The sequence below is a fragment of the Carassius gibelio genome, chromosome A19, assembly GCF_023724105.1.
Source record: "Carassius gibelio isolate Cgi1373 ecotype wild population from Czech Republic chromosome A19, carGib1.2-hapl.c, whole genome shotgun sequence".
Taxonomy (NCBI): domain Eukaryota; kingdom Metazoa; phylum Chordata; class Actinopteri; order Cypriniformes; family Cyprinidae; genus Carassius; species Carassius gibelio.
In genome coordinates this window covers 7991760-8010948 of record NC_068389.1, presented here as the reverse complement: position 1 = coordinate 8010948, position 19189 = coordinate 7991760, and the positions used below count along the sequence as shown (strand labels likewise).

The 19189-nt window shown below is 36.7% G+C and overlaps 2 protein-coding genes across 2 annotated transcripts; both read right to left on the bottom strand.

Moving 5' to 3' along the window:
• Positions 1-292: 292 nt before the first annotated feature.
• pex11b (peroxisomal biogenesis factor 11 beta) lies at positions 293-3802 on the bottom strand. The gene is made up of 4 exons (XM_052534095.1): positions 3518-3802; positions 2306-2421; positions 1905-2106; positions 293-1819 (listed from the first exon to the last, which is right to left on the bottom strand). Exons 1-4 carry the CDS (start codon positions 3574-3576, stop codon positions 1399-1401), a joined length of 798 nt encoding a protein of 265 aa, XP_052390055.1. The 5' UTR covers positions 3577-3802; the 3' UTR covers positions 293-1398.
• Positions 3803-4938: 1136 nt separating this feature from the next.
• Positions 4939-17581, bottom strand: LOC127935871 (GTP-binding protein Rit1-like). Its single transcript, XM_052534073.1, has 6 exons — positions 17400-17581; positions 14271-14360; positions 12219-12275; positions 10900-10973; positions 7363-7554; positions 4939-5778 (listed from the first exon to the last, which is right to left on the bottom strand). Exons 2-6 carry the CDS (start codon positions 14350-14352, stop codon positions 5548-5550), a joined length of 636 nt encoding a protein of 211 aa, XP_052390033.1. The 5' UTR covers positions 14353-14360; positions 17400-17581; the 3' UTR covers positions 4939-5547.
• Between the last annotated feature and the right edge of the window lie 1608 nt (positions 17582-19189).

The window sequence follows — 19189 nt, the reverse complement described above, 5'->3', positions numbered from 1 at the left end:
TAGGATTTAATCATAGACAGTAAAAGAAAGGATTTAATTTTAGAAATCTGGTCACCTATACATATTCCCTTGTCAGAAAGATGCTGACAGGTAAATGTAGAGTCGTGTTTCCCTCTAGTGGTGAGATGCGGCACAGCAAGACAACATCCGCGCGCACTGACCAGAGAGACTGCAAATAACAGCCTTGATTCTTCACAGACGGTTTGACAAGTTTCTGATTTGATAACGTTATATAAAATGAGTGAGATCCTAATTAATGCACATGGAATATGATGAAAAATCAGAGTAGATATTCAAATCCAAGGCATTATTTATTAAGTTAGATTCACAGCTCCATCATGTCACCATTCAGTAACCCCAGAGATGCATAGCATTAACTTTCAATAAGTTGTTACATTAAACTCTATAGCTCATGTGTACACCCATTAAAAAAACTGCATTATAGCACTGTTAATGATGTAGTTTTGATTCAGTTATGAGATCAATTAAGCAAATATCAGTTGATAACGTTATCACTTAATTGTTTCCCCAAAACCTTTTTGGTTGATCATTTATTAATCATGGCAACAACAAAAAAAAGTAAAGTACTAGTTTTGAAATTATTTTGGTAACACATTACAGAAGTCCACATCTCAAGTAACTGAGAAACAAGAAACGGCTTCAAACATAGATTTAGATTTAAAAATATCAATTGACCATTAATCAGAACTAAACAGTACAATAACGTTTGATTAGCAAGTCTGACACACACACAAAAAAATGCTTTATGTTCAATAAAATGCTATAGTTTAAGATACAGCTTATGGAGAAAAAAAAGCATTATATATTTGTGTTTGTGTGTGTGTGTGCTTTGACATTTTTAATCTAGTAAAGCTATATTATAATTACTAAAATACAATTATTTATAAAGGTCTCATATTTGTTGTACATTTCAGTTTTTCCATTGATTTTAGGGTGAAATTTAACCCTGACATTTTCACCATCAGGAGAAAATTATGATTATAAAGTAAGTTTACCAGTAGCCCTGTGCTGAACTGCAAAAGCACTTGAACTCCCCCATTCTGAAAACTACTGCATTATATGGGGTAACATGAGAGGACAATCTTAAAATGTGGCCAGACTAGGACATTTTCAGACTTCAAAAAAACAATGAATTAAACAATCAGACTCGCACAATTACATTTGCAGAAAGCACATATTTTAACCTCAAAATGAGCCTAGAATGCAAAATAATAAGAGATTGGCTTACAGACTTAAATTACTGTTAAACAGAGCTTTTGTCTGTTTTTAATCAGATCAGGTGAATTAAACTGGAACGAGGAGCAAAAATTCTCCGTTCCACTCTCTACACAAGCTCAGGAGAGGACAGCCGCAGGACAGGGGTTCTCACCCTGGGACTCAGGGCTTGAGTTTGAGCCAGGGGTGAACTATAGTGAGGATGGACAGGACGGAGGACGTGAGGCCGCAGGCTCCCACAAAGCCTGAGCCGGTGGGGTACAGGCCCAGCCGGTCCAGCGGGATGAAGACGTCACACAGGTTCTTCAGCAGGTCCAGGAGCAGCGGAGGGTTGCTGCGCAGCACCGTGATCAGCAGCTGGAGCTGCTTGTTGAGTCCGGCGGAGATCATGGGGAGAGGAGACAGCGCTGAGGAGGGCGAGGGGGTCAGAGGGAACTCTCCTCCCATCTCTGGGCTCGGCGTGAGAGGAGACGGACTGGAGCCGACGCTCTTAGCTGCACTGCTGCGGGACTCTCTCTCCATCAGCAGATGGATCTCATACACGTCTCGGGTCAGATTCAGGATGAGTGCAAACAAGTAGTATCTGTTTACAGGAAGTGAGGGATTAGTAAGTGTATTAGTAAAACCTGCTGACTTCAGCGAAGAAAACTAATGAATCTAGCTCTCACCTAAAGGACCTCTGGCTCCATTTGTTCTGGTCCAGTTCGGGCAGCAGTCCCGTTTTGCCGGCCCACAGTACGTTATCGCAGGCAAAATACATGGCTCTGTTGAGATGGGCCACTGTGATGCAGAGCCGCAGCACACAGTCTGACAGATGCACGCTGCGTTTGGCTGCTTCCAGCGCTTCAGCCGAGTTCCCCAACCGCATCACTGACACAAAACACACAGTCAGACCGTCTTACGGTTTATACCGTCTATATTGCTCTGCAAAACCTGCGCTGGGCTTTCTCTTATGAAAATGTACCATTGTGCTGCTTTAAAATACAATTCAGTAAATTGTTCTCCTGCCATTCTCAGTTCATCATCCTTGTTAATTCAGACTGACTTCAGCAGAAGATCTTAAACGTACGTTTTCTGGTCAGGCTCATGTGAGCTTCCAGCTGTTTGATGGTGTTCAGCAGCTCTGCTCTCGCTCCTCCTCTCTGCAGCGTGTAGCCCAGCAGTGTGCAGGCGTACTGGGCCGCCCTGATCAAACACAGTCACATTACACACGTCTCTGAACACTTAGACTGACATCCGAAGGTTTGGGATCAGTTTGACTTGTAATGTTTATATAGTTTATAGTTTATATGAAGTCAAGAAGTCTCTTCGGCTCATCAAGGCACATTTATTTGATCAGAAAAAAAAACTCTAATATTGTGAAATAATATTGCTATTTCAAATAATAGTTTTCTATTTTAATAAACTTTAAAAAATTAATTTATTCCTGTGATCAAAGTTGTATTTTCAGCATCATTCGTACAGTCTTCAGTGCCACATGATCTTTCAGAAATCAGTATAATATATTGATTTAATATCAATGTTGGAAAGTTTTGCTGCTTAATATTTTAGAAATCTTTTGTACTGACCTCAAAATACTGATCCAAATTAGAATGATTTCTGAAAGATCATGTGACGCTGAAAACTGGAGTAATGATGCTAAAAAAATCAGCTTTGCTAACAGGAATAAATTACATTTTAAAGTATATTAAAAAGGGAAACTATTATTTGAAATTGCAATAATATTTCACAATATTACCGTTTTTTCTATATTTCTGATCATTGCAGACTTGAGCAAAATTGAGACTTCTTTAAAAACATAACAAATCTCACTGATTCTAAACTTTGAAATCCTTACAAATGAATGGATATTGATGCATCAAATCATAAAAACACACCAGAGCAAGAGACATCAGCGCTCAGATGTCTGGTTACTGAAAAATATGCTGGATCTATCCTAGTAAATGATGCTTTAATAACCAGACAATCCCTTTACATATTATTACACATATTGAAAGTATGTAAGGTGCTAATTTTGACATGGTACTGACTGAATGGGTTTGATACCCATAAACAATATTTACATGGTAAGTTGCTCAGAGGCACTTTAGTAAATACTATAAAACCTGAAACATGACTGATACTGTAATTTGTATTACTAACTGATTGTAAAGTAGCTGAAAACAAAAACACTGTCAATTAGCAAAAGTTCCAATACAGCACAGGCTGCAGAACTCATGCTGTCACGGACACTAACTAGTGAGCGAGTGTGTGAGTGCAGTGAGCGAGTAGTGTAGTGTACCTGAACACGCGCTCTTTAGCTTGACTCTGCGCGCTGAATCTCACCCATGACTCCATCATCACACACACTCGCTGGGCCTGCGCCTCCTTTACGCGCTTCTTCGCTCAGATTCACGGCCAGACACACGTTTAACAAGCTCACGGTGAATGTCCTTTATGTTTTCAAAGAAAACCCAGTTCTGTCTGTAGCCTGGTGCTGGAAATAAGTAGCATACTTGTTCTGTTCTGTTCTGTTGCACTTGATGTTTTTGTCGCTATGACGCTTGAATCCGCGTACGGCAGACGAAGAGGGACACGCCCGCGTGTTCGCGTTTGAATAAACTGGAATAGCGTCTTAAAATTTTCCCAACGAATCACGGTTTGACTGATGTGTTTCATTTGTAATGAGATTACACAAAAATAACAGAATATTGTCAGTTTATTTTGTAAGAGACTAGATAACTTTAATATGTAACGACGACATCATAAGTTCAGTGAACTGCAATAATGGAGACTAGCAATAAACAACCACCAGGGGTCGCCAATAAACTAAAAACTACAAATGTTATATTACTGAGAATAACTCCAGCTACAATAAATTATCAGGCTAATCATAATAATAATAATAATCAGACTGTTATAGATTGGTAAAGTGAATTTTATTTGAGAATCTCTGATGACAATAAATAAAGGAAAATAAAGAAAACCCATTATGCTTTAAAAAAAAAAAAAGAAAAAAAAATCTAATAATCACAAGAAAACCTATGCCATGAAGTTGCATGAAAGGCCAAACTGAACAGACATACGATTCAAAGTTGATTCATAGCGAGTGCACAGCATGTGTAAGAGAGGAAATCCACATCATTAGACAGATTAAGGTCTTCACTTCCTACACACTGACTTCAGAAAGCACTAGAACAGAAATCACCCTGTTTAAAAAAGAAAACTATTTTTTTTTTCTCATCATAATCAAGTTGGTCAGTCTGTTAATGTGCTTAAAGGTGGACCTGAATATTTCTCAGCAAGATTTTAAAAAATAAAAATCATTCATACAGTGTATTTTAACTAGTTCATACAGCTCAGTGTCCATCAAACACATCCTAGTTCACCTAATGTCACTTTCCCAAGTCATATTTCAGGTCAAAATATAATAAATCCTATTTTGATTTAAGAACAGCGCATTTTTAGGAGCATTTTCTTTTTGCATCATTTTCATGACAATAGAGCGACCCCACTGTTAAATCTGCATTACCATAAAACAAATTCCCATTACTGTTTAATGAAAAATATGTTAGTTAAATAGTAAAAATATTACTGTATTACAGTTACGATAATCTAATGAAAATGTGTGAATGACGAAAACTCAAAGGTAAAACATTCCATTATGTTTAAGAGAATCTGAGGGTGAAATGTGCTTCCAGTTATAATGAAAATATTTTCTTCTTATTTATTTTTAATGAAAAGAGGGGTGAAATATCACCTGGACATGTTATTCACTCCGTTTTTGAGAAGAGGCTAAAACATCTACATCAAGGGTTTTTAAAACCCGTCTGACAAATTGGTTTACAGTACTCATTATACCAGCAGATCGATATTTCTACTGTAAACCCTTGCCCTTTTCCCCACCCTGTGACACGTTTCTTTCTTTTCCTTCTCATGCTGTCTGCTCTCTTAAACTCATTCAACCTTCTTTTCTTTTTTTTTCAACAACAAATCTCTAAACCAGAGTCTGACGTGACCTTTTCACAAAAAACACATTTAGCCAATCCTTCTTACATTCCCCTCCTTTAAAACACGACATTCACAGAGTTCAACGTGGTCCAAAAATGAAACAAGAACTACTGTCAAGTTTAATAGTTCTTTCCTAATCCCTAACATCAGAAAATCAGCCCACGTCCCAAATGACGACAGCGAGCGTGTCCTGCACAGTGAGGGCTTAGTCGAACTCAAATGACTGGGAGACGATCAGACAGAAACTATAAATGCAGTTCTCACACCATCTGAGGGAGATGGGCCTAACAGAGCTGCGTGGTGTCCCATCATGCCCCTCTCTCAGTGCTCGGACTGCTGTTTCTTCTGGAAGGGGGCTTTGAGGCGTCTCCAGAAGGAATGGCTGCGTCTGGTCTTCCTCTCGCTGCCTCGCAGCACCTCGGCCTCGCGCTGGCGGATCTGACGCACCAGTGCAGCGAACACCTCGTCGATGTAATAGCGGAACGCCGCCGAGGTCTCGAAGAAGGGGCACTGGAACTCCCTCGCCAGCTGTTTGCCCTCCTCTACAGACACCTGGACGTGTGAAGACAAAACAAACAGCCCTTCAGTCCAAACGCCTTCAGTTAGCTTGTGCCTAGCGAGCCTCCAACATTAGATCATGATCAGACATGAACAAATAGTGGATTATTAATCAATAACATATAACATATATAACATATAAATCGCGATGGACTATAAGTCACATTTATTTAGAACAAAGAACCAAGAGAAAACATCACCGTCTCCAGCCGCGAGAGGGCGCTCTATGTCTTCAGTGTAGACTACAGGAGCACTGAGCAGCATAGAGCGCCCTCTGGCGGCTGGAGACAGTGATGTTTTCTCTTGGTTCATTTCTCTCGGTTCATTTCTCTAGGTTCATGTTAAATTTATTTTTTATAAATAAGTCGCACCTGACTATAAGTCGCAGGACCAGCCAAACTATGAAAAATAGTGTGACTTATAGTCCGGAAAATACAACTTTTGACCAAATGAATGCATCGTTGCTGAATAAATTTCTTAAACAGAATGAAATTCTCAATTTATATATATTTTTATAGGTTATCATTATATATTAAATATATTACATATGCATATTTAATTCATAATAATTATAGCAAAATATATATAATTAAGAAATATATGTAAAATTATAACAATAATTATAGCCTTTTGATGGACCTAAATAAAACGGCATCACGGTAACACACTCCAGTCAGGTTTAATTCATTAACATTAATTATTATGAGTTAACTAACAACCAAAACAGATTTTAATGCAATCTGCGTTAATGTTAATTTCCATAACCGCGATCTAGAACAAGGTACATAAAAAATATTTTCAAGACACTTTATATCTCCCAATGCACACACCCTGTGGCTAAAGAAATGTAGCACAACTCTGAATGTGAACGAATTGGGAGGCATCCTTCAAAATCATGTGTACAGCCAATGATAACCTTTGCAAGATCACCTACGGCGACTCTGAAGAAGTTACAGATCTCCATGACAGAGATGAGGACTTAAGATTGAGGAGCTTTGCATGAACCGAAGGCATGTGAAAGAGAGAAGGGAAATGAATGGAGCTTTAAATCGAAAAAAAAGACCTTAGGAGCAATGACTTTGAAAAATGACTTTCATGAAATGTATGTTTCATTCCACAACATAAAATACATCAGTGAAGTATAGCTTTCACATATCAAGCGTCTAAATGTGGTCACTTTCACAGCCTCATTGTGTTTATAATCCCGCTATTGCTAACTATTCTAACTCAAACCTTCAGGGAACAGGTTTTGGAATAAAGCTAGAGTAGAGCGTAGAGTTTCTTGATGTAGTTCATTTACAGCCTGCATTTAGCTTTTTACTGTGTTTAGACTTTAAAATAGGCTTCAAACATTTGTGGGTCACAGAGCTTATTTTCCACAGTAATCACAAATCCAGTTTAAGGGAATCAGGCTGATACTAAAGGTTGGCCTATAAAAATATATCATCACGGTGGTATAAAACTGCTTAAATGTCACATTATAGACTGTAGTACTTTGAATGGGATGCATCTTGGTTCAATAAGGTTATGCAATATAATGCAAAACATTGTTAATATTTCTGAGGTGAAGCGTCCCACCTGTCTGAGATGGACCAGGTCAGACTTGTTCCCCACCAGGACGACGGGGGTGTCGACGGTGCGCCGCACGCGGTAGATCAGCTGCTTGAAGTGGCGAGCCTCCTGGAAACTGCGGCGGTCCGTGATGGAGTATGAGATGATGAAGCCTTCACCCGCTCGCATGTACTGATCACGCATGGCTGTGAACTCCGCCTGGGGTCACACAAACAGATCGTTTTAACTAACTCACTACAGTTCTTACAGGATTTATCAGATTTAGTGAAAAAACAGCCAGTCAGTGCATATCTCTAATAAGTCTGCATGTTGTGTGTGTCTCTGTGTGAATGAATGGCTTGGATTCGTCTGATGAGTCTCATGAGTTGCTTAAAGCCTTCCACTTCCAACTGCTTAGGGGTTTTTTTGGCAATGAAATTGATTTTAATATTTTATCCATTCAAATAGCCTACAAAAGTAGGGCGACCATATGAGCCATTTTCCCAGGACGCTTAATCGACCAATCGTGGCGTGTAGGTGAGAAGGTGAGATCTACAGAAAACAATCAAAGCGATGCATATACACGTACATGTTAGGTGTTTGTTCGTTCATTCATCTTGAAGCGTCGCTGTGCACCGATCATTGTATGACACCAAAGTACCAATAGAGTGATTATAATGCATAAGGAGCCGTCTGCTCTGCTCTCTATAGCGCTTACAGCCAAACATCTGGAAATTTTAAACAATATAAAAATCCTGGCAAGGACGCGTCCTGGGAAAATGGCTCATATGGTCACCCTATACAAAAGTGATCCCAGTTCTCCACATAAATGCAGCATAATTGATAATAATAAAAAATATATGAATATTGAATTTAAATGCATTCATGCCATCACTTGTTAAACACTCTATAAATATTGCTTTTTGCCACATTTGTGTTCTTCTTTGCCACCTCTGTAGTGCAAAGATGAATTAAAAATTAAGTGACAAAAGTTGATATATATATATATATATTTTTTATATACACTTTTTAAAGAAAATGCAAATCACTTTAAGGAGTCAAATATCGCCTAAGGTTAATTTCTGTCATTGATCAGAAGGCCCTCCTAAATTTTTAATGTTTTTAAGTAAGAGCACTAGTGCTCCTGAAAAGAAACGTAAGTGTGGAGTTAATGTTACCTTTCACAAACTAATTGCAAATGTTTATGCAGAGTGTAAACTATTAAATATATTAAATAAAAAAGTGTTTTATGGAGGGCTTAGCTAATCAAACAATTACTAATCATTCACATTTTTTTACTAAATCATTCTTATATTTTATATTATTATTAGTAGTAGTAGTAGTAGTAGTAGTAGTATTAAAACACAATGTATCTTTAATTTGGACAGAACTGCAGGGTGCCTGTCTTTGTATCCAAGAAGTTTTAATGAAAATATAAAAAATTTAAATCCGTCCCTCGGGGGTCATTTTTTAAGATTTCTTTACTTTTGTCACACTTGCACTGGGAACACACAAAAGTGGATTCGAGGAGTAAAAAAGTAAAAAAAGTAACAAAAGTGTCCCTCGCAGGTCATAGGAATGAATGGAATTTACGAGAAAACTGATTTTATATATATATATATATATATATATATATATATATATATATATATATACACACACACACACACACACACACACACACACACGCGAAATCTAAGACAATCCAGTAGAAATTTACACCCAACGAAGGGCTGAGACTAGAGAATATCCCCAATGCTGAAAAAGCTCTCTCTCACACACACACACACACACACACACACACTCCCATAGAACACATTATAATATGTTTTTAGTTTGTTCTGGGATATGTCATTTTTCTTCTTTTCTGACTTAACAGTTAAATTTGAGAGATGTGGTGGAGAACATACCTATATTTTAAAAAAATATATTATTTCTTTCTTCCATATTGATGAAATTGTATGAAAATACATATGTTTAGGTTATAATTCAGTTATTTTTCTCTTTTTTTTTTTTTACAAAATATGGATTTTGTAATGTTTCAATATATATTTGAACCCATAAACAACCAAACTGAATCCTCAAAATGATCTAATTTCTCATGTTTCACTTGTTCTGCTCAGTTAAAAGTCTCCATAGGGCTCTATAGGCTCCTCTAGTGGCTGTAATCATAAAATACAATTTTATGTCATTTTTTTCCCACCAGATGGCATTAGAGACACTCAGTGACTCAGTTCCACTGCCATCTGTTGGTTTTTTATGAAAATGACAGAATTATTTTTTTTTTTTTGAAATAATTTACAAAAACTGCTCATTTGCTTATATATGTATATATATATATATATATATATAAAAGAAAATTCAGAATAAAAAGGTAAATATAATAAAAATCACCCAAATAGTATAACATAAATAGAATAATATAAAAACCTACATAAATATTTAGAAAAAAATAAAAAAATTATATATAACAATGGATCAATATAAGATTTCTGTCCAAAAAAAATAAAAATAAAAATGTATTAGTGTCATTATTAGCCTTTTGGTATTAACCCACGAGGGACACTTTTGTTATAGGTTTGGTGAGGGACGGATGAGGGATAAATACATCCGAAAGGTCATCTAAAATGACAAGCTTAAACTAATATATGATGATAAAAAAATATGACAAAAATTTATGACGAGTCTCCGTTAATAAGATTTATAGGTTATTGTCTTGTCCTTCAAAACATATGTCCCTGTCACTGCATTGCAGATCAATTTATTATTTAATATTTACAGATCAGTGTATCGTCACGAGCCACAGGGTTTAATATGGTTTTGTTTGTGTATGTTTTTATTTTATTTATTGTATGTTTTAGCCATTATTCCTATCCACTTACATTATAAAACTGATAAACCGCAAAGCTTTGAGCTAAAAAATCTTGATTTGTGTTCCACTGAAGAAACAAAGTGTAAGCAGATAAACATCATACTTTCATTTTCGGTGAACTATCCCTTTAATAAGTGATCTCACCACATTAGTCTCTTGTTCAAATACAATCTCACATATAGGTCTTGTGGCTATATTTCTGGTACCACAATGCATTCCTATAAACAAGGTTTTTGTTTGTTCTAAAAAAACAAGAGGTCAGTTTAGATTGGTCAATTTTTTTTTTTATGTCGTAATCAAAATTATACCACAGATGAATTATGAAACGCTCTTTGAATGGTTCAGCAATGCTCCCAAATGAACCTTAAACACTACATTATTATACTGTAGGCACATTTTCAGTAAACTCGTGATGAGATGACTAATGCATTTTATAACACTGCAGAGTGATCCAGTGACGGAAAAGCTGCTGATTAAGAGAGAGAAACATTGTGCCTGTTGCGTGTCTTGTGAAGTGACAACCGCAAAGACAGAGACAGGAAAAGGGAAGTGAGACACATTCGGCTGAAGAAGAAGGACCTTATTATAGTCTGCAGAATAAAGTGTTACGTTTACCACGGACAGATTTTTGCACTTCACTGTTTGTCTGACCCTTGTTGTGTTTTCCATGTGTCCTTCGTTAATCTGCCTACCTGTCCTGCTGTGTCCAAGATGTCCAGGTTCGCTGGCTCATCGTCAATGCGGATCTGTGTTTTATAGGCATCCTCTAAGAGCAGAAAAGTAAAGACACTGAAGATGCACTAGTATTCAAAGGCTTTTTAAGGAAACAAATCAATCAAAAGTAAAAGTGAAGACATTTATATTCTCATGAATTTTATTTCAAATAAATGCTGATCTTTCTATTCATTAAAGAATCCTGAAAAGAAAATTCCAAATATTAAGCTGCGCATCTTTTTTCAACATTGAGGACATTAGTAAATGTTTCTTGAGCAGCAAATCAGCATATTAAAATAATTTCTGAAGATCATGTGACACTGAAGACTCGAAACACCTGAGAGTCTCAAGAAAAATCAACGAAAACGGGTTAAAGAAAGACAGACAGAGAGCATGGCATGTAAAAAATAGATATTTACATAAAGACAAATTGTAAGATAATATTATTAGATCATTATTAAATAATATTATTATATGAGATAAATTCTACAATAGTAACTTAAAGTGTCATTTCTGTGCAACTACTGAAAAAAATGACTGTTTCCAAACAGGTTGCACATTAAAATTAGCTTTAAATGTCCTCACCCTCATTCAAGATTTAGAGGAGTTTGTTTCTTCATCTGAACAGATTTGGAAAAAATGTATCATTCCATCACTTGTTCACCAGTGGATGCTCTGTAGTGAATGGGTGCCGTCAGAATGAGAGTCCAAACAGCTGATAAAAACGTCACAATAATCCACACCACTCCAGTTCATCGGTTAATGTCTTGTGAAAAGAAAAGCTGCACATTTGTAAAAAACAAATCCATCATTAAGACGTTTAAATGTTTTCAACGTTTAATTTAAACGTTTGTTTCTTACAGAATGATGCTTTTCACTTCACAAGACATTAACTGATGGACTGGAGTGGTGTGGATTATTGTGATGTTTTTATCAGCTGTTTGAACTCTGATTCTGACGGCACCCATTCACTGCAGAGCATCCACTGGTGAGCAAGTGATGAACATTTCAACATTTCAACAAATCTGTTCAGCTGAAGAAATAAACTCATCTACATCTTAGATGGCATAAGGGGTGACTAAATTTCAATAATTTTCATTTTTGGATGAACTATTCTTTTAAATCTTGGATTGGAAAAATAATTAGACTAAGATTAACCGGGCCACATTTTGAAAGTCATCCTGAATTCACCCAAACTCTTTGGTCATCTATACTTGTGACACAAAATCACAAAAATGTAACGCAATATCAATCTAAAATGTAAAAGACTAGACTGATGAGTTAATAGTCTCCTTACCGATAGTGGGGTCATGATCCTCTGGAAATCTGTGACTTATAAACTGCATGATGATGGCTACGAGACAAAGAGAATAAGAGTTCTTACATAATTGTGGCACCATGAAATTCAATGAGAAGAGTGCAAGCATCTCCCCCTTCCTTCTCCCTCATGTGGAGTAAACACACCCTGCAGTCGGCGTGCATGTGCTCTGTGCTCTGTTCTCATGGAGACAGCCATATAAAGAGAGAGTATCAGTCACCTTAAAGAGCCTTCTGCAGTGAGCACCGAGCCAACACCCACACTTTTATTGTCAGCCTGTGACTGTACGTCTAAGGCTGAGAAACCAGCCCTCGGTCTGACCACAATAATGGGCTATGATGAAAGAAAACCGTGTGAACTATCCCTTTAAGGACATTTTGCATGGTGCCATTATTTCAAATTGCTTTAAATTAAGGTATATATAACCATCACATTTTCATGGGCAAATGGATCGTGCATTTTCTTTTTCTTTTTTCATTATACTACATGACGACTCGTGTTATGCTGTCATTAACATAGTATGCATGGATAAATATTAGTCAATCAGAGGTTGTGAAAACTGTGGTTTTGCAGTGCTTTTGACATTGCTGTCAGTCTGACCAAAGGGGTTCACAATCTGGAGAGAGTTATCCATTAGCATTCTCAATGACAGCTGCATCCCTGCAGGAGGATTTCCAATCTGCCGTCTTTGCTCATGGGAAACACTGATGGCACTACAAAAACACACACACCGTCCTAAACTCTATTATGAGCAGAAGGGACAAAGATTCCCACTTGATTGAGGACTGTGGGCCAAAAGTAAAATCTGCTTATTTAAAGCTATGTTCATTTTTTAATCAAATGTATTTTGTAATTCTCTACACCCTAGTGAATTATTATTTAATTGTGCATTTATTTTGTGCTATATTTCCATATTTATGTGCTTAATAAAAATACCCTGCAATTGTAACTTTAGTATACTAAACTGTTATACTTTAAGTCAGCTAAATAGGAACAACTAATTTTGTACTTAATGCACTTCAGTTGTGTGGAAGTAGTGCTGAGGCTAACTAAAGATATTCTGAAGTATATCTGATTGTGCTGAGGTGGAACTACTGCAAGTATACTTCAGGTACACTTTAAATATCTGGCATTTAAAGACTGATAGATCACACAATCCTTATTAATAGTGATATTAAAACACGTTTGTGGCGAGTGGGCGGGGCCGAGAGGCGTGGGAACGAGGAGTGAGGCCAGGTGTAGTGATTGGAGATGAGCTGCACCTGCGCCCCACTCCTCGTTCCCACGCCTCTCGGCCCCGCCCCACTCGCCACAACGTTTTATACATAATTTTAAGAAATATGCACTGTGCAATAAAGAAATACTCCAAATAAAGATTAATTATAATTTTATATCAGTAAGTCTTACGTGATATGTTAATGGGGTTGAAGTGGATGGTTTTTTACTAGGGCATTTCAACAAAACAAAAACAAGCATTAATGAAAGTAAAAGATAAATAAGACATGTAGATATTTATGTTATATGCGATATGTTATGGCAGGCCAAATCAGGTGATTAGAGGTGGACAATATGATCAAACTCTTTACCATGATATAAGTCATTTTCAACCGGTTTATAAAGACGGACATCATGTATAGTAATTATTTCTGAAATTTGCCTTGTTGTGACGTCACCAATCGAAATAAAGACTTTTCAACTGACTATACTTATTTGGGCAACAAAAATATCTTCTTTAATACTTTCTGAGAACTGCTCTTATAGTTGCATAAAATATAAATTTACTCTATGCATTCAGTAAATGCATGATATAACATCCAATACATGATTAATCCATGTCCATGTTAAAACCTTGGATGATCAATCCAAATTAAATCATTCAATCTTCTGTTGACAATGACAGATGCAGACTTGGGAATGGAAAACAATAAAACCAATAAAGTAACATTAACATCCGAGAGAGAGAGAGAGAGAGAGAGAGAGAAAGAGAGAGAAAGACAGAGAGAAAAAGAGAAAGTAAAGTACGTCACTCACCACTTTTGCCCACACCCCCCTCTCCTAACATCACCAATTTGTACTCGCGGGAGTGACCCCCTGTGCTCCGCGAGGACTCCATCCAAAGAACTGAAACACACACACCACCAAACAAAAGCAAAACCTGTTTACTATAGTTTTAAAAACGATTGTAAAAAGTTTTTAGTTTAGGTTTCAAGAATGATTGACAGACTGATGGATGAATGGATGGTGGACAGATGATTGGATGGACAGATGGATGGAGGGATGGATGGATGGATGGAGACATGGATGAATGGATGGTGGACAGATGATTGGATGGACAGATGGATGGAGGGATGGATGGATGGATGGAGACATGGATGAATGGATGGGTGGACAGATGGAGGGATGGACAGATGGATGGATGATGGGATGGACAGATGGGTGGGGGGAGGGATGGATGGGTGGACAGATGAAGACATGGACAGATGGAGGAATGGACAGATGGATGCAGGGATGAATAGATGGGTGGACAGATGGAGGGAAGGACAGATCGATGGAGGGATGGACGGATGGATGAATGGATGGGTGGACAGATGGAGGAATGGACAGATGGATGGATGGACAGATGGATGGAAGGATGGATGGATGGAGGGATGAACAGATGGATGGAGGGATGGACAGATGGATGAATGGATGGGTGGACAGATGGAGGGATGGACAGATGGATGGAGGGATGGATGATGGATGGACAGATGGAAGGACAGACGGATGGACAGATGGATGGATGGATGGGTGGACAGATGGTGACATGGAGAGATGGAGGGATGGACAGATGGATGGAGGGATGGGTGGACAGATGGAGGGATGGACAGATGGATGGAGGGATGGACGTATGGATGAATGGATGGGTGGACAGATGGTGACATGGACAGATGGAGGGATGGACGGATGGAACGATGGATGGAGGGATGGATGGACGGATGGATGAGTGATGGAGGGAGGGATGGACAGATGGATGGATGGATAAAATATGAAGCAGCACAACTTTTTTCAACATTGATAATATTAATAAATGTTTCTTGGGCAGCAAATCATCATATTATACTGATTTCTGAAGGATCATGTTACTTGGTCAACATTAGACACTTCTTTCAAAAAACATTGAAATATCTTAACTCTAAAACATGACAGTCTCAAGTAAAATCAATGAAAATAGATAGAAAATATCAATGAAAGAAAAATCTATGAAACAAGATTAAAGAACGAACGAAAGAAAGCATGTAATGTAAAAATAACAAAATTTACATAATAAAAATGGATGTTTACACAAAGACAAATTGTAAGATAATATTATTAGATAATTATTCAATAATATTATATGCGATAAATTATACAAATTATTACAAAGTGTCATTTCTGTGCAACTACCGGAAAAAAAATGACTGTTTTCAAACAGGTTGCACATTAAAGGAATAGATAGATAGCATAACTATAGATAGATAGATAGATAGATAGATAGATAGATAGATAGATCAGGCCTGCAGCTGAACACAGCAGTATGAGACTGACTGCACACAGAAACACAGCACTTGTCGAGGCTGTGTTAGACACCAGAGCTTCAGTTTGATGGAGAAGAGGAAGTGAGTCATGCTGTCGAGCTATTCATGTGACCGAGCGAAGCATCCACAGGGTGTGTTACATTAAACATGGTCAATATTAGATTATCTGCCAGTGTACCCCTGCCTGATGTGTTTTCCATTGTCACAGACTGTGATGCTGCATTAGATACTTCAGAGCAGCATATCTACGGGATTTTCAATGGAAACAATTTCAGACAATGAAACAGCAATGCTGAGTGGTGTTTTCAGTTATGAGCAGCTCTTTCTAATTATGTATCTTGTATGTGTGTTTTATATATAATAGTAAAATCATTTTAGTTTCTTTGATTTTTTTTTTTTTTGTTATTGTTTATGGGACACTTGAAGAAAATGTTCTTCACACAAATAAAAAAAAATTCCATTGTTTTTGTTTTGTTTTTGCAATAAATCACTGTTTGTTTGCAATAAATGGATTTATTAACAAATAAATAGCAAAGGGTTTAAATCATTCAAGCGGACACAATCATTTATTTATCATAAATATTCACAGTATTTATTTACTTCATGCTTATTGCTAGAAAAATAAGAGCTTTAAACAGTATTTAGACGTCACAAAATCTTCCAACACAAAAACTACAAGGTTGCAAAAATGATATAGCCCATATATATCATAGAAAATTGTAGTAAATAAAGCAGATAATATAAAATCTACTTTTACCTCTCGCTCAGCGTGTCCATTTGACAAACAATTTGTAGTAAGCATTTCAAAGTACTGTAAAATAATAATTAATGAGGGATCTTTTTTAAACATTGTCTAAAGCTTTCATAATATTTGTGACAATTTATTGTTAAGCTTAAACATATTTAAATGACAGTGTGGCTTTTATTTGGCCAATTCACCACACATTTAATGTACTTAACAGCATTACCTGTAATAAATAGGTCACTATGTTACAAGTTTAAAAGCCAGTTCTTTTAATATTAACGTAAGGCCTTGTGTCATTGCGTGGCAGCTGCACCGAGAAACCACTGATTTAAAAAAAGTGGAGAAGGAAAACTAGCATGACCTCAAGAAAAAGGATTTTACATCACCCGAATTGCAATAGAAGTGCATTATTATTTCATAGTTTGACACGAACAGACTGACAGAACTAGATTAACTGCAATTAAATTATAGTTTATGTTTTTAATAGACCGAACGCGTCGACGACATGCATTGAGTTAACTTCTGAGAATACATACAAAAAAAAAAAGATGTATAAGACTAACTTTATTAGTTATATAATCAAAGGATATTTTATAAACTTTTAGTGATCACCAAAAACCCTGCAAAAGTTTTAACACTCTTTTGAAACTGCCCGGTGTTCATCGATGTGAATGAGTATTGTTAGGCTTGTTTGTGAAGCGACAGAGTTGCATTAAAGCAAACACTCGAGTCGATAAAATCAAATAAACGGGAGAGACATAGTACCGCCGCCGTTACAGTCATTATATCAAAGAGTGTGATTCTGATTCTGTACGTGATAAAGCTATGGTTAGAAGCCGACTGAGTCACTTGATGGCTTACCTGTGTCACAGGATCTCTATCTCCATTGGGACTTTTGTGTCGATGCAAATGATGTTTAAATATTTGATGTTAGAAAATTCCTGCCATACAATTCTCACTGTAAACACACAGAGCCATGGAGGACTGGAGCAGCACGGGTCCTAAAGCCCGCGGGGTTACATTTAGCCCATGGACCTTTCCCTCTTTTCCGGGTTTCAGCAGCGGAAGTCGTCATAGTTGGGTTAACTTGGAGAGCAGTGAATGGGAGAGTACCACAAATATATATATATATTTTTTGCATTCCAATTAGCTTTAATAGCAAAATGAAAACTCCACGATAGTGTTTTCATGACTTTCAATAAAAGGGATTTTTTTTGAAAGAGACTGATAACTGCAATCAGAAGAGAGAACGATGTCAAATTTACGGTCCCTCCTGTAGACGCTGCATTTGAAACACCCTCGCATTAGCGGTAACTGTTTTGTGTGTGTGTGTGTGTGTGTGTGTGTGTGTGTGTCATTTGATGCAAAAGTGATATGATACAAAGAATACTGATTAAAGGTGCAAACATTTTTTTTAAATCCTTTCGAGGATTTACGATGATGATGACTATAAAACACGTCATCACAGTCTTGTGAAAAGGGTCCATTGAAGAACAATTACACTTACGATATATTACCAGAGTAACGTAAGCTATATAATTAAATACAAATATTAATATAATAAATACATTTACATAATTCACTTATATAGTTAGCACAGTTATTGTTTATTACTGTAAAATTACTGTAAAAGTGCATGTGTAAGAATGCAAAAAATAAATATATTGAGAAATACATGAATATTGTAGAATATCCATAGTAAGAAGTCTTCTGAATCTTTTTTATTTTGTATAATTTGATTTAATGGCTAAAATACTGTGTGGGTACCATGGATAATATAATTAACTACAGAGTTCACGTACCAACTTACGTCTATTTTGCTCTCTTGATATTCTAGTGTCACCATGTCTTTGCTGTACACTTTTTTTTTGCATCTTGAACGTTTTGTAGATTGTACACACACAAAAAAAAGAAAAAATCCTCTGTATTTTTGCGTATTTTTATATTTTACATTTGCATATTCATTTCCAATCATGGCATTTCTGACAGCGAACAACACAAATGTGGTTATTTCTTTTAGCTTTCTCAAATCAAGTCCATGATTTTATTTTATATTTATATTTTTTGTGTAAATTGAACGAAAACAGACAGAGCGTTGGTGGTAAAGCGACTATTTAGTTACTACAATACAAATTTCTAACCAGAAAAAAGTTGGTCAAAAACCTATATTTGGACACAAACTGACCAGTAACCACAACTTTCAGATGCCATTTTTATTTTTAGCACATGGAATTGAACAGACAGTATTGTGGGATATAGGATACATGCAGTGAAGGATACATCTATGCTGCCTTCAGACACCAATCAGATGAAGGCATCTCAGAAGTGAAGCTAACATGCAGAAGTTTGGAGGGGAGCGTGGAAAAGGAACAGAAGCCATTCGCCTTATTACAGTCAGTGTACCATCAGAATGATTCAAGGTAAAAATGTAGTTGCTTTAAGTGGTGCTCAAATGTAAATACCATAAATACCATGCATTATCATAGTGCTTATCCAAAAAAAAGCTGTGTCAAAAGAACTTGTCTTACCAACTGCTAAGGGGAAAACAGTACCAAGGGGTACTATTTTATGTATCTGGCTCAAAAAAGTTATGACCTTAAATGACTAACTTGCAAGACTAGTTTTAACAGTTTATGGAACCAGCCACAGTT